The following is a 15,368-nucleotide window of genomic DNA, read 5'->3' as shown; positions in this document are numbered from 1 at the left end:
AAAAAAAAAAATGTTTTTCTTGCTCACAGAAACCAAATAAATTTGGTCCTTGCTAGAAACTACACAGAATTCCAAAAATAAGAAAGGTGATCTTGCAACCCACCTACACTGGCCAGGTTGTCGTTGTCCTGTTTTTCCTGGAGTAGCTTCAAACCAAACAAGAGCAAAAGGGGCCTTTGAGACGTATGTAATTGGGGTACAGGATGCTAATGGCCTACATCTGCAATGTGTAAAGTTTTGTTTTTCGCAGCAGAACTCCTGCACATGAACTCTTACAAGGAACCCCGTCTATGACAGCTAAACGAACAGCTGTTCTTGGTGAGCTGGGAGGCAGAGGGGGCTGCCTAGACACATGGCCCCAACCCAGTTCTTCCACAAAACACCAAGTGTATGTGGAGCACAGTTCGAAAACAGCCCCTCGAAATGGTAGCGTTTGCTCGGACTCTCACAGTGCCCCGAATCCGGGATCCCTGAGAACAAGACGCTCACACCTTTCTTGGCTCAAATCCCTGCTATTATTTCTGTTTCTAACTCTGAATCCATGGCCACTTCAGCCTCCAAAAGAGAGGCTGAGAGATCTCAGTTAGTCCTGAGAAGCATTCACTAGGCCGTGGGTTTTTCCATATTTGAAACTAAGCTTTCCAAATTGGCAATAATGACATTAGATTTCCTTCCTACATTGTAGAAAAATAAAGAGTGGGCCCTGCTCTGCACCATTTGCTGAGCAAAACATAATCATTTTAATTAAAATCGGGCACTCAGTTCACACAAATGGCCTTGCTTCACGATGCAGCCATTCTTCATTCAGACACCAAGTACGAGCGGAAAAAGGAGGGAGGGAAAGCAGCAAGCCAAAAACCCGGTACAGAGCCTTTGATCCCTGAAAGCTGAGAAAAGTCCAGAGATAAAACATCAGACTTGTCCAAACCTGAGACAGCACATGCTTTATAAACCCAGTCAGATAGCATGTGGCCAGCAATAAGATGACCTCTCCAGTGTCAAGTGATGAAATGACGTGTAATTCTCTCCAATATGACCGAGAAGTCCCAAGGGGAAACATCCAAACAATGACATATTGTTAGGCTGCCACTTACCGGGCACTCACTCTGTGTCAGGTAGGATACTCAGAGGTTTAGAAATAGTATCATTGAAACATCACCCAATCCAAATGAAATATATTGTCAGTTCCTTTTACAGGTGAGGAGAGCAAGGCTCAGAGATGAGCTGGGTGGCATGCCCAAGATTACACGGCTAGTAAATATCAGTGTTGGAATTCTAACCAAGGCCCAGCTGCCTCCAAAGCCTGCATGTTTTAACCATCCTCACTTTCTGTATCCTGACCCACAGTCCCACCTTTTCCAATTGCCCTTTCAGTTCTGGCTGTGCCTGCTCAGAGGCTCCCGGTGGGCTGTGCAGTGGTCCAGATGGCATCACCATCTCAAGGGTGAATGGTGCAAATGTTCCCCTTTCTAACCATTTTCAAGTCCTGAAGAAAGCTGCAGCCAGATTACTACAGTTCCAATTGGAAATGCTCAGAGATCAAGGATGACACCCCCCCACACACTCCCCCCCGCCCCCCTCCAGACACACACACACAATTCTCTCTGGCCCCTTTCTCTCTTCCCTTCCAGCTGGGCTGTGGGACATTTGGTGTCCTCATTTTTTGGTTTACAGAACTGACAAATAACTCTCTGTCCTTCTTCAGAGGAACTCCCCCAGCTGGGAGACTTAACCGTGACCGAGCTTGGCTGGGATGGCCTCAAACTCAACTGGACCGCAGCCGACCAGGCCTATGAGCACTTTGTCATTCAGGTGCAGGAGGCCAATGGGGTGGAGGCAGCTCAGAACCTCACGGTGCCCGGCAGCCTGCGGGCTGTGGACATCCCGGGCCTCCAGGCGGCCACCCCTTATAGAGTTACCATCTACGGGGTGATCCGGGGCTATAGAACACAAGTGCTCTCTGCCGAGGCCTCCACAGGTACCTTCCTCTTCCTTTCCATGCTCTCTCCCCAGGTTCCCTGCTTTGCCTCCACATTGCCATGTAGGGAGGCGGCTTCTCTCCCTGCCTGAATCCTCTCCATGCTCCCCATAACTGCCGGCTGTGCAGAGACCTCCTATGGGCTGGACCTTGGGCCAGGTGGCTTCCCCATCTCAAGAACAATGCAGATGTTTCCTTTTCTGACCTCTAACCTCCAGCCTCTCCCAGACTTTACCTGTCTAATTCTACAATTATATCTTCATTAACTGATGGCTTTCTGTTTCTGGCTTCTGGAGACAGCATGTAGGTTTTAATTCTCTTCTCCAGTGCTCAGATATAAGTAAAAGCCAGCCCTTCCCATCTGTAAGTACTGGTGGAACACAGATTATTTACTGGCGGGAGTCTTTTTGCTAGTTGGAAAGGGTGCTTTCCTATCCCGAATCCCTCAAGGGTGTGGGCACTTGCATTTAAAAGACATGTTTTAATTTAAATGTTTCTTTAAAATGCACTGAATATAATAAGAGAACTGAATTACACTCCTCCAGGCAATTCTCTGAGATACTGAGTCATTGTAAGAACACCAAATTAGCAAATAGCTAGGCCAAAAAGGGGGGGAAAAGAATCACACAATTATGACTAGAGACACTAACAAAGAAAAAGCCATTCATTAGCAGAAGTACAGACAGCAGCATTTGAAGCAAGGAATGTCCCGGGCTATGCATGTCGGAGATCTGATGCCCCTTTTGCTCTTTTAACCAAGAGTTGCTCCCTGGAGTGTTGGCCTTTGGTTGGCATACCCCCAGCCTTGACCCAAGAGGTGCATTATAGTTTACTCATCACTCTGCCACGTGACAAGGCGTTCAGTGTTTCCCCGGGAGCCTGCTCAAGTGACCAGCCTTCCCAGCTCTGTTTTCCTGTGCTCGCCTTCCTATGTGCCTCCGTTGGAACATACTGGCTTGAAACTCAGTAGGGGCTGTGTTGTTTGGTTTTGCATATGCCTGCCCCATTTTTACATAATTATGGCAACTAAATGTTCACACCAAACCTATATGTCCTAGTTGGTTCTACCAAAAGCAGCTCCACATTATAGCCTCAATCATTTCAGTAACTCTCACTGAGATAAACATACAGGCAGCCGCTGCCTGAATGGTGACCTGAAAATACCTAAAAATTGCAGCCGAGGTTCTTTTATCACATCCACAAACCATGTCTGCCCAGAAGGCAGACCAATTACTCGCCACTTCTGATCTTTCCTACAGATCTTGTGGTGGTGTTCTTGGTATTTTTTGTTTTTTGTTTTTGTTTTTTTTCTTTTCAGTGATAGCAACATTCTTGCCTGTGATGAGTCATTAGGGCCATAATTTGATCTGATCTGTGTTCCACCATATCTGTTGGGATGGGAAGGCTTTCTCTATCCTTGCCAGGGAGACAGTGTTAGCTTTCCAAAGCCTGCTTCTGCCTACCCTCTGCATGTTTTATTCCTGTTGTTCGGAAAAGCTCGGGTAGGAACATCTCCAAGACAAAATGTTAATTCTTGGCTAAACAGGGTTGCCTGACGGCCTTGCCTTGGCTCAGCTCTCCTGGTTGGCAATGCAAAGCTAGCCTTCTTGGCCCTTGTAGAAAGGAGTTAAGAGAGGACAAGCTATTTGCACAGAATATGAGAACGGCTGGCCCTTGTCAGAAGTATAAAGAAAATACCAAGAATTACACTGACGAGATGCCAATTTCCTTTAAGCCACAAAATCAGAAGCCTCCAGGTACCACCTTGGGAGGGTAATGGCGGCAGAATTATTTAGTCTTCATTTGAATAGATGGGAGCTCCCTCAAAGCGAAGCATGCCTACAGGAGGGAGCCAAGTAATCTTGGTCTCCTGAGTGCAATTCTGGAAGCTGCCAGCATTCCTGTCTTTTGAGCAGTGGCCAGCATCCCCAAGGTGGGGATCCCGGAAGCATCTGGCTTAGGCACCATAGGTCCTGCCACAGTGATTCAGCGCGTCTTCTCTCACGCCAGACCTCGCCAGCCTGGTCATGTGTGCAGCTCCAGAACAGGGAAATCTAATAGCCACACCTTCCTATTTGTATTTTCCTTTTAACAAATCCCTTTTTCCTCTCCCATTTGCACTGATTGGTAACACGGGTTCAGTTTGCTATAATCCTGAATGGTCAGACCTTTCTACCCCACTGATGGTGCTATTAACAACTTCAACCTTAAAACACACCAAAGGACTAACTCAAATTTATTTGTTTCTTCTACCCCCCCCCCTTTTTTTTTTCAGCCAGAGAACCTGAAATTGGAAACTTAAATGTTTCCGACATCACCCCTGAGAGCTTCAATCTCTCCTGGACAGCTACTGACGGAGCTTTCGAGACGTTTATCATTGAAATTATTGATTCCAATAGGTTTCTGGAGACGATGAAATACAAACTGTCTGGTGCTGAACGAACTGCCCACATCTCAGGGCTACGCCCTAGTAATGATTTTATTATCTACCTCTCTGGACTTGCTCCCAGCATCCGGACCCAAACCATCAATGTCACAGCCACCACAGGTACACATGTACGCCCCCATTTCTAACGCCCTCTCTCCAGAGTCTTCTTTGCAGGGTGAAGCCCCTCCTGCTCGCCCACTGAGGCACAAGCCACAGTGCAGTCATGCCTGGCTGGAGCACTATTTAATGTAATTCTCTCCCGACAGCATCCCAAATGGTCGATCTCCATTAAGCCTTTTCCCTGCTATATTACGGGCCAGGATATTTGCAGCATAAAATGTAGAATAGAGAATGTGGAGAAAAGAACTCTCCCCTTCAGTAACAACAACAACAAAAAGCCCTAATGAGCATTGTCCCTGACTTGGAAAGTCTTTTGACTGTTTCAGTCCAAAGAGATCTTAAAAATCATATTTTTGTTATCCTAGCGTCTTCGTCTCTCGAGCGACTTTGACCTCCTAATACCCAAACGTGCCAATGATGCAATGCTATCATGCTGGCATTACTTTTTTTTTTCCAACTGGGAAAGTAATGAGAAAGAGCAGAGGTTACACATCAGATGAGTGCAGAAGGAAACCGTGCCATCCAGACCACCCCGATTCCAATGCCACCCCTAGGAGAAAAGACCAAAACAAGCTGTCTTGCCCCAGAACAGTGACTGGTAGATGGCAAACATAAAAGTGACAGATGGGCATGTCTGAACAAGGAGCTTGGTTAGCAGAAGAGTAAATGGCTCTCACTTTAAATTTGGGGTGGCTCTGACATACCTACGGCATGGAGCAAAAGAGAATATTCTGTATGAATTTAGAAAGGAGAGCCTGTTTCAGTTAAAATAACATTCTGAGCACATTTTAGACAGTGTCTTCTTTGGACAGATAAAGTAAGACATAATAAACTGAAAAAAAAAAGTAATTTGTGGAATAAACACAAGAGAGAACTTCTTATAGTTCACAATCTCATATTCTGGGGAATTCAAGAAAAGGGTTGATGTTATAGCAGCAACATTGTCATTCAAGTCACCCGTGGTTGAGGGAGGGTCTGTTCTCATTCTAGGTGAGACTACAGATTATCACCAGGGTGATCCAAAGAAAAGAGAAAGGACAAGCATTATTTGGTTCTCATCTCAGCCAGCTTAAAGTAGAACAAAACCTAGGGAAGAAAAGGAATCACCCATGACTATTTGTTTCTCATGGCTCAAATGGTTTCTAGTAAAGGACACGTCCCTTTACTAGAGAGTAAAGTGTAAAACTTTGTGGATTTAGTCATATGTGCTTTGCGTTTGATCCTATAATAGTGTTTTGAATGGACGTGCTTTCATATTGTTTTCTTCTTACTTTAGTAGCTGAACCTCTCCTTAGCCTCCTCACTGTCTCAGGAGTGACCTGGGACAGTGTGTCTATCTCGTGGGAAGCTCAGGAGTCTGCCTTTGATAGCTTCCTTATAGAAGTTAGGAATTCTGACCACCTCCAGGACACAGTGGTGCATTCTGTGCCTGGGGCGTCTCGCAGTTTCTCATCGCCAACCTCAAAGCTTCTTTCAATTACACTGCCCACCTTCACGGGCTGATTGGTGGGCAGCGTGCTCAGACCCTGACGGTCCAAACAACCACAGGTATTTCCCATGATGGATTCTTCACTCTCCACTGAACTTCCTTTGAGGAACATTCCAAAAACATCTCTCGCTACCCGTTTTTCATCTTACCAGTTCCTGCAGATCTTTCTCAAATTTGATAGAGCCACCCAAATCAGAGCTTTAAAGATTTAAAAAAAAAATGCTCTTACCCCAAATTAAGGCACTTCAATGTCAACCTCTTTTTCCTAAATATTCAGGCACATCTGGAGTTTCTCTGTTTGTTTGTACAGAGTTAACCTGACTTGCTTTGGTTGAATTTCTAAACCATCCTTTCATCTGATCTTGAATAATCACTTCCAGTTCTCCCCATCATCACCTGCCTGTGGTCTTTCTAATCAAAATTTGCCTGTGTCATATTCGAAGAGGTGTGTGCATGCTGTTTTTGGTGTCTTGGTCGGAATGCTATATATTCTGTTTGTCTCCATCAAGATATTAAAAGTGGTGCCACTAGCATGCAGAGAAGAGGCCCAACAACACACCCCAAGAACCACATGAAAGGACCCAGTGGTCTCGTCTTGTTCCTCAGACTTTTATTTGCCTGCCTTCCCTACAGACAGACTGCTCTTTTTTTGACATCGACTCTATCAAGCACGTTTTGTCACCCACAGGTGTCTGTCACAAAAAGTCAGAGTCTTCCTCTCATCCATCATCTTGTCCCAATCTTGGTGCATGTGGTGAATAGAGCATTCAATTTTCGAACATGCTTGTCTTTCCTGGAAGCAGGCAGCATGTCAAGGAATTGTTTCAGAGGGTTAGGGGCAGTAAGAGAAAAATGTCCCTAGCTTGCTTGGAACACTAACTACCATTTTCTTTCTGAGCCTTTCCTTGCATCCCTCACTTTTCAGCTTGGTTGCACTCTTTGGGCGACAGCTGGCAGTAAACACTGAGAGGCCAGGTCTCATTCGGCGTGGTGAATGTGTTGGCACTGCCAGTCTCTGTCTGGCAGCATGAGGAGAGTTCTAACATGCATCCTTAATTCGGGAGATTGCTTCCACAGCAAACTACAGGGCACGCAGAGTCCCATTTCGAGGGTTTTACCTTTTGTGGGGTTAAGGTCATTTCCCAATGCTGTGGCTGAAAAGTATACCATCATTGGTTCTCAAACTGACGGCTAAGTAGGAAATCCTGTGCCATTACTTACAGCTGTATTCTCTTTCTGAGTCAGATCCTTTCCATCCCTAGAGACGTTAGGGCATCGAGTTGGGCTGTGCAATTGTCCAGTTAAAGTTGATCCAGATGAATCCCTTCCTTTCTACAAATATTGGAGCTGCAAACAACTCCCAAGTCCATGGGCAAATTAGTCTGCTTCCTCTCAACCCTAAAACCTGATCCTAGTACCTCAGCCCCCCAGGACTGTTGTTGCCACTCTCTAAATACATCCTGGGTTGAACTTCCTGTAATGTTAACATTATTTGATAAATGTGCATTTAGGAGGCCAGGCCATATATATATCCCAGTTGGAGGTAGCAGTGCAGACCTCCTTCATTAAAAATGAGTCGCTTTCATCACTGATTGTCTACATGTCAAGGGACAAGAGAAACCTAATCTCAGTGCAACGATCCATCTTTCCAAATTATCCAATAAGTGAATTCCCCAATCAGAAAACACAATGCCTAATGTCTAGATTTTCTTTCATGTTTGCATACACCAGGAATTGTTTAACGGAAGTCATTTTTACCTTTACAGTGTTTGGGGGTGAGATGTAGGTTTTCCTATGGTGTATGTATTTGGGTTTTTCAATACTATGGAGAATTTCTCTTGTGTGGATAGTAGCCTTTAGTATGTATAATCCAAATAGATATAAAGAAGACTAAATAAGGCAACGTCAAAGTAGCATTTTCTAAGGCATGCTCAGTGGAACACCAGCTCCTTGAGATGTTCAAAGAAAATTCTTCACAAAGGTTATCCATTGATCAATAAGTTGATGAAATGCTGGCGTAAACAAAATTAAGCAGGTTTCTTTACAAAACCAGCATTTCAGAACCTTTAAAATGCTAGCATGCTTTGTGAATCGCTAGGGTGAGATGTCGTCTTCAGTGTTTACCCTACGTGCTTCACCACGAAACTGTCTTTTCTTGGAACATCGTACAGAGCTCATACGCCATTACAAACCTTAGAAAATGTAACCTAAATGGCCTTTATGTGAATCCTATCTGCTGCTCCCATGGCTTGTTTCCTTTTCTTCATACATGGCTAGCAAATGGTCATGCCAACACTTAAAAAGAACACAAATCTAGGCTTGCAGATAAAGCCGTGCAGCCTAATGCACTGCCTTTCTGCCAGTATTTGGAGGTGTTGATATGTTATGTTCTATAGCTCCATTCTGGATAAATCTGTGCTTCCGCTAATAACGTCTCTCTTTCTCTCTGTCCATGTTCCTTCCGCTTCAGAGCCAGAGCCACAGGTGGGCACGCTAATCCTTAGCAATATTACTTCTGGCAGCTTCAACATGTCATGGACCACTCGAGCTGGGCCTTTTGCAAAGATTGTTATCAATGTTAGCGATTCGCATTTGCTCCATGAGCCCCAGCAATTCACAGTCTCAGGAGACGCACAGCATGCTCAAGTCACCGGCTTGGTGGAGAACACTGGCTATGACATTAGTGTGACAGGGACCACCTGGGCTGGGGACCCCACCAGGCCCCTCACTGCCTTTGTCATGACAGGTACTCATTCAAAGGTTGTCACTTGTCTGTTTAGAATTCTGAGACGGGGAAAGGGGAAAGGGTGATAGACATTCTAAAGGGAAGTAGAACCCAAAATACAGTCTTCGCTCCATGTATAAACTTCTAAGTAAGGAGAGAGCCGATACTATTGCAGAGAGGTCTTTCACAGCCACTCCTAAGAAATGGAGATAATGTATTCAACAGTTGTATAAAACTTCCAAGGGTTTCCTGCCCAGGTTTATAGGTTGTCTGATCCACAATTTGGAGATTTGGGTTAAAGAGTGTGTTCTAAGTTAATAATGGCCTAGGGCAGGAATTTTGTGTAGAAATCATGCTAGGTAAATAAGGCAGTCAGTCTATAAACTAACTGCCCCAGAAATATAATAATGTCTCTTTTCTAAAAAATACATTCTTTCAAATGGACTTTACAACAGATTAATGGAGGCTCAACCTAGGAGAGCAGATAAATCCCAAGTTTAATTGAACTTTACCCATTCATTAAACTTGACTTCTAACTTCTCTTTGAATTACATAAGGAAATGTTTTTCTATTTTCTTTCCTGGGGTTATCCTAAATCAATGATGGCAAAGGCTGCAAATGGTGTGGATTTACCAAACCTGTAGCCGGAAAAACCTCAGAAAATACTTAGAAGTCCCTTGTCTTCCACTAATGATAATTTTCAGGAGACTAACTTTGCCATCTGACTTTCACATTAAACCAGGCCTCTCCCAGGGTCTAAATTGCTGTGAGTAAGCTCTGTTAATAACTTTGATTAAGTATTTAATTGAAGGCAGCATGACGTGTCAGAAGAGGGAGGCTTTTGAGATCAGGCCTAAGTGGTTTCTAATCCTCTCCTGCTTCTTTTTAGGTCTATCACCTTGTCCAGTTCTTAACTGCTCTGAACCCCAGTTTCCTTATGTATGAAGAGAGGATACCCATGGGTCCCTCTGGGGACTAAATGGAGATGATGAATTTTAACTGCCTGGCATCTAGTAGGCATTTTACAGATGCTGGGTCCTTTCTGCTATCTCCCAACACAATGAGAAAAGTGGTGGTCTTAAAAATGAGCAATAAGCTAGATAGAAATAATAGACCTATGCAATCATGACATTTCTATTATTTTTTAAGAGAATCCTGGACACGCGTTAAAGGGAGGTCAAAAAGTGGCTCCATTTTCTGTCCCACTATCTAATGCAAATTCAGTCATCCTGACAGTCTTCAAATGCAGACCCTGATAATTCCTCAGTGGGGCATGGAAGGGCAGAAGTAGCCATGACACAAGAGCCTCCCTGCCCACCAGGGGAGGAATGGCCAGCCACAGATCCCATCAGGCCCTTACTTGCAGACTCTTGCAGGACCTCCCACAGAACAGAGAGAAGAAAAGGAGGCTGGGAGAGCTGGCCTGGGGAATCCTAGATCCAGTTACAGCACTGTCTCCACTAATCCTTGAAAAGATTACATTTTAAAAGAAGCATAATTTTAAAAAGAGGAAAAGAAAACTGAATGCGAGGGGCTATAAATAACAAACCCTTGATTGACTAATTAGCCTGAACGCCCTCCTTTCTCATCAGAATGCCGCTGCTTTGATGGCGCGGAGGTGCAGAGAAGCTTGCTATCAAAGCCAGGCGCCACTTAGCTAAACAAAACTCTGCAACAGAATTTGAGACTCTTGTCTTGCAGACAAGGAAGCCTGTTTGCACAGTACATGTGATTTCAGCTTTGTCTTTCATAGAGTTATGATTTAGGGGAGATCTTTACATGGTAAAAAAAAAAAAAAGCCTCAGAATAAACACCAAGTGTTTCAAAATAAGTACAAGAAGTTCAAGCCATAGCAAAATTTAAATCTCGGCTCATGGGATGCAGGCATTCACTTAATTGTTCATTCAGTCACCAAACACTTCTTTTTAAAACGTTTTTTGTTTTTTTTCTTTATGTCCCATGAATTAGACTGTGGGCATCAGTGTAAGACCATTTATCTGTTTGAAAGTTTCCATTTAGCTGCAGTGGAAAAGAAGGCTGTAAACTCGATGCAGCTAGGCCGTCTTGGCCAAAGGATCCCCCATCCCTATGCCCCTTCCAATAAAAAATAAATACACTCACCATTACTGTGCTTTTCTTTTTAGAGGGGAGGCATTGGACCTTCTCCACTAATCCTGTGTATGCCTCAGGACTTGCCAGCGCTGATGGGGTTGACTAATGAGATGTTAGCTGAGGGTGTGGAAAGAACATTGAACTTGGAGTCAGATAACCTGTGTTGGCTCTTACCTTAGCCACCTAGTACATATGTGATCCTGGATAAGTCATCAACCTCTCTGTTTCTCTAGATGTGATGGGGCAGGTGGGTGGGTAACGATATCTACCTTACAGTGTCATTGTGAGGATTAAATAGGGTAATGGACTTGAAGCCTTGTCAATTGCAAAGTATTGAAACTTCAGAAACTCAGCTGATAGGAGCTCACTCCTTTTGGGAATTTGAATGTGTGAAAAGTCCCCTTGGCACCTAAGAAGTAAGAGTGCCTGTGATACAGATGTTTGGTGAATGAATGAACAAATGATGGTGACAGAATTTACTGAAGATCCAGGCGTGTCCTTATCCCCTAACTTTATCCAGAAAAATAGACATTGAAATAATTAGCAAATCTCAGTATTCTTTACTGGGCCATAAACATAATTTGTTGATTTTGACACATGAAAAATCTTACTTCCTCATTTTATCTCAACTTTTGAGCATGTGTGTCACTAATTGGCCAAATCGAATTGATTCAAAATGTGAACTAGAAGTAAAATGGAAACATAAGCAAAAAGGTAATTATTTGGGGGGGGGGGTGATTTGCTTCAAGACCAGAAGACAGTGGGAATTAGAAAAAGGGTCCCAACCCAATACAAAATATCCATTTTTATAAGAAGTTCATGGCCTTTGGAGTCAGACCCAGCTAAAAAACTTGGTCTATCACATACTAGCTATGTGACTTTGGCTAAGTCAATCGATCTCTTTGAAGTCAATCAATTTTCTTACCTGTATCATGGGAATAATATGTACTCATAGGCTTATTATGAGATTTCCATAAGATATCACCTGGCACCCAATAAACTCTCACTAATATTTATTTTCTTTTCCTTTTTTTTTTTTTTCATGTGGGAGTTGAACCGGCAACCTTGCTATAAAGAGCACATGCTCTATCCACTGAGCCATCTGGGTGGCAGCTCAGCTCAAGGTGCTGAGTTCAGTCCCAGCTGTGGATGGGCGTAGCCTACCATTGAACAGGCAATCTTGTCATTAGGTGCACGTGCTCTCACCAGCTGAGCTATTCTGCCACCTGTTGGCAGCTCAGCGGCAGCTCAGCTCAGGCGCAGCTCAGGCACTGGCCCACGTGGGAATCGAACCAGTAACCCTATTGCTCAGAGCTCGTGCTCTTAAGCAAACTCAACCAACTGAGCCACTCGGCCGGCCCTAATATTCATTTTTTAAGCATAGAAAACATTCAATGACTGATTGGGTAACTATCGGTGTTTGTGGAGACTTGTGCTATCCCAGCAGAGTCAGTGCTGCTAACCTGAGTTGTTTTCACTCCTCCCTTCTTTCAGAGGCCCTGCCCCTTCTGGAAAACCTAACCATTTCCGACATTAATCCCTACGGGTTCACAGTTTCCTGGATGGCATCGGAGAATGCCTTTGACAGCTTCCTAGTAACGGTGGTGGATTCAGGGAAGCTGCTGGACCCCCAAGAATTCACACTTTCAGGAACCCAGAGGACGCTGGAGCTTAGAGGTCTCATAACTGGCATTGGCTATGAGGTTATGGTCTCTGGCTTCACCCAAGGGCACCAAACCAAGCCCTTGAGGGCTGAGATTGTTACAGGTATTTTGATTCAAGTGAGCCATTTTCTTCTCTTCCTGGTTTCCTACCATGTAATCCATGTACCAGATCACCACAGTTTAACATTCTTGTCCACATTCTTTACTTAATCCATAGATATGGCTTGTTCTTTTATGTTCTCCCTCCCCCACCCCCACATTCTGCCTTGTCTCATGTCTATAATGAGCACTTGCCCTCTCCAACTCCAGAAACAAGAAGGTCGAAATGTTTCTACTTGGTCTTCCAAGTCTTTTAGACCCTGTCTTCTCTGTAGCTCTTGCGTGATTACTCCACATCACCTTCTCCTGTGTTCGTCTTGGAGGGTCCCCAGCTACATTTCAGCCTTCTCAAAAGAAATATATTTTCAATAAGTATATTTCAAAAACTTAGTTACAGCATTTGCCATCTCAAAATTTCAACTGTGATCTTGACAGACTTCCCACGTGGGCTCCTCACTGGAAGAAACCATTTATGAACTTATTATATTGGTAATCACTAATAGCATGCATATTCTTCAACACAGACTAAATCCATCATTTTCTCAAGACGATTAATTCCTAGAGAAATAGAGCATTAACAACGTTCATGTTCAAACACCTGTGTTTCCCAAAGTCCTTCTAGAGATGACTCGTTCCAGAGACTGTTCAAAACATCCTATGTGGTGAAGAAGTTCCATGGTCAAATACGTTTTGGAAACACTGATTTAAACATAGTTTCACAGGATCCCTGACCACAAGGCTTTACAGAACATCCTGATGTGCTTGTGTCTCTCCAACAGGGACTTCCCCAGGCAGTCGTTCCCCAGCTTATTTGACAATGGATACCTTTTAAGGGAGAGGATCAAACAGGGATAGTGTGCTGTGAGTACACTTTGGGAAACTCAGCTGTAAATGTATCTTGACATTGAGTTTTGTCTAGTTCAGGCAATCCAAGATAATACCTTGAGTCCCAAGTATGTAGCACAAGAGGTCCCAAGCCTCAGTTCTATCATCTTAACACTTATCTAATGGTTAAAAAAAGCAAGCAAGTCAAAAGTAGGAGCCTTCTTTAGTAAAACAGCTCCAATAAAAAGCAAAAAGACCATAACATTTATATCATTTTAAAAGCCATTTTGCTCATGATCAAGGGAAATATAATCAGTGGTATCATCATGGGCAGCGCTACAGATCGTTAATGCTGGTTTATTTGTCTTTTGAAAAAGAAAAGAAAAAAGATCTCACAGAAGATGGGCACTCAGCCACTGGAGGACAGAGAGCAAATGTAAACAAGTTACTGGCTTTGAACTTGTTTAATAAGGCAGAGGAGGGGCCAATGCTGAGTCCAGATGTGGATTTATAGAAGGGCTTTTAGACAAAACTCACATATGCAAGCATCCACTTGGTTTGTATTAAATGTGTCAACTCCGTCTTTCCCTTCTCCTAGGCCTGCTAGACCTGTTCATGTGGAATAATTTTATTTTCGGTACCTCAGGACCCTTCTCTCTCTAAGAGCCGAGCACCACTGCATACTAATATCCCTGCTGGAGAGAAGATTTCACAGGCTGATAAATGATGTGTCATTTCTTCCTTCCGTCATTTTCTCCCCTTCTAGAAGCCGAGCCAGAAGTTGACAATCTTCTGGTTTCAGATGCCACCCCAGACAGTTTCCGTCTGTCCTGGACAGCTGATGAAGGGGTCTTCGACAGTTTTGTTCTCAAAATCAGAGATACCAAAAAGCAGTCTGAGCCACTGGAAATAACCCTACTTGCCCCCGAACGTACCAGGGACATAACAGGTCTCAGAGAGGCCACTGAATATGAAATTGAACTCTATGGAATAAGCAGTGGAAGGCGATCCCAGCCAGTCAGTGCTGTAGCAACAACAGGTACCGTACATAAACAGGAGAAAACAGGGAAAAGTCATGACTTGGGGGGCCTTCTTCTCACAGGGCTGGGAAATTACAGGAGCTTTGGACGCAGACAAGCTTGCGTTCAGATCCTGGCTCTTCCAATTGTAGACTGGGTGACCATGCACAATGTGGCTGAGTCTTTATGTAAAAAGCGTATGATGCCATTTACTTAATAGCGCTGTGAGATTGAGACAATGCATGGAAAGCCCATAACAGAAGGACTGGCATATAGCGAGGGCTCAGCAAATGAGATATGTTTATATATTCACTATTGTCATTCATATATCGTCATCGTGGCAATGACGACATCGTTTTCATCCCAAAGACTCTTCCTTCTACCTATCATCTCATCACTTTTTATCTGGAGATATACTTCCTTGTTCTGTGGTCAAATGTTCAAGCTAAGCAGGGACAATGGAGAAGTAGTGCCTCCACCTATACAAATGAATATGTATAAAATGCAATGTGTGAATAATCAGTACCGTAATCAAGAAGGAAAAAAGAGGAAGCTGACAAGGGTAAGGGCTGCTCTTTGTGAAGTTCACTAATTTTATTTGATACTTACAGCCACTCTAAAAGGCACTAGAGGGGGGAATGAAAACCCTTTTCTGCACGAGTTGTTTCCAGGAGAATAAAGAAAGGTGGTTAATAACATGACTTGATAATAATAATACGAAGGCTAACATGACTCTTGAGAAAGAAGAGACCTGTAACAGGTGGGGTGAATTCCTTCACAAAACTGAGGGAGATGGGGAAAGATAATAGAATGAGCTACAAATGGCTGCCTCAAAGAGGAACCAGAGGAAAGAATCACAAAATCACAGGGACAGGTAAAAGGGACCTGAGAAACGATGTAGCCCAGCCC

General features: G+C 43.8%; 1 protein-coding gene across 5 annotated transcripts in view; it reads left to right on the top strand.

Annotated features, from left to right (window-relative positions):
* Positions 1 to 15,368, top strand: part of TNC (tenascin C) — an 89,095-nt gene that overhangs the window by 51,575 nt on the left and 22,152 nt on the right. For 2 of the 5 annotated variants that reach the window (XM_019656848.1, XM_019656850.1), the window contains 4 exons: positions 1,706 to 1,978; positions 4,254 to 4,526; positions 12,347 to 12,619; positions 14,207 to 14,479. In XM_019656848.1, coding sequence (XP_019512393.1) covers positions 1,706 to 1,978; positions 4,254 to 4,526; positions 12,347 to 12,619; positions 14,207 to 14,479 — 1,092 coding nt within the window. The remainder of the gene's footprint in view (positions 1 to 1,705; positions 1,979 to 4,253; positions 4,527 to 12,346; positions 12,620 to 14,206; positions 14,480 to 15,368) is intronic. The other 3 variants (XM_019656849.1, XM_019656853.1, XM_019656852.1) reach the window with 3 other exon arrangements.

Source organism: Hipposideros armiger, unplaced genomic scaffold, assembly GCF_001890085.2.
Source record: "Hipposideros armiger isolate ML-2016 unplaced genomic scaffold, ASM189008v1 scaffold_267, whole genome shotgun sequence".
Classification (NCBI taxonomy): domain Eukaryota; kingdom Metazoa; phylum Chordata; class Mammalia; order Chiroptera; family Hipposideridae; genus Hipposideros; species Hipposideros armiger.
Note: the sequence above shows the minus strand (reverse complement) of the source record. Positions and strands in the feature narration are given on the sequence as shown.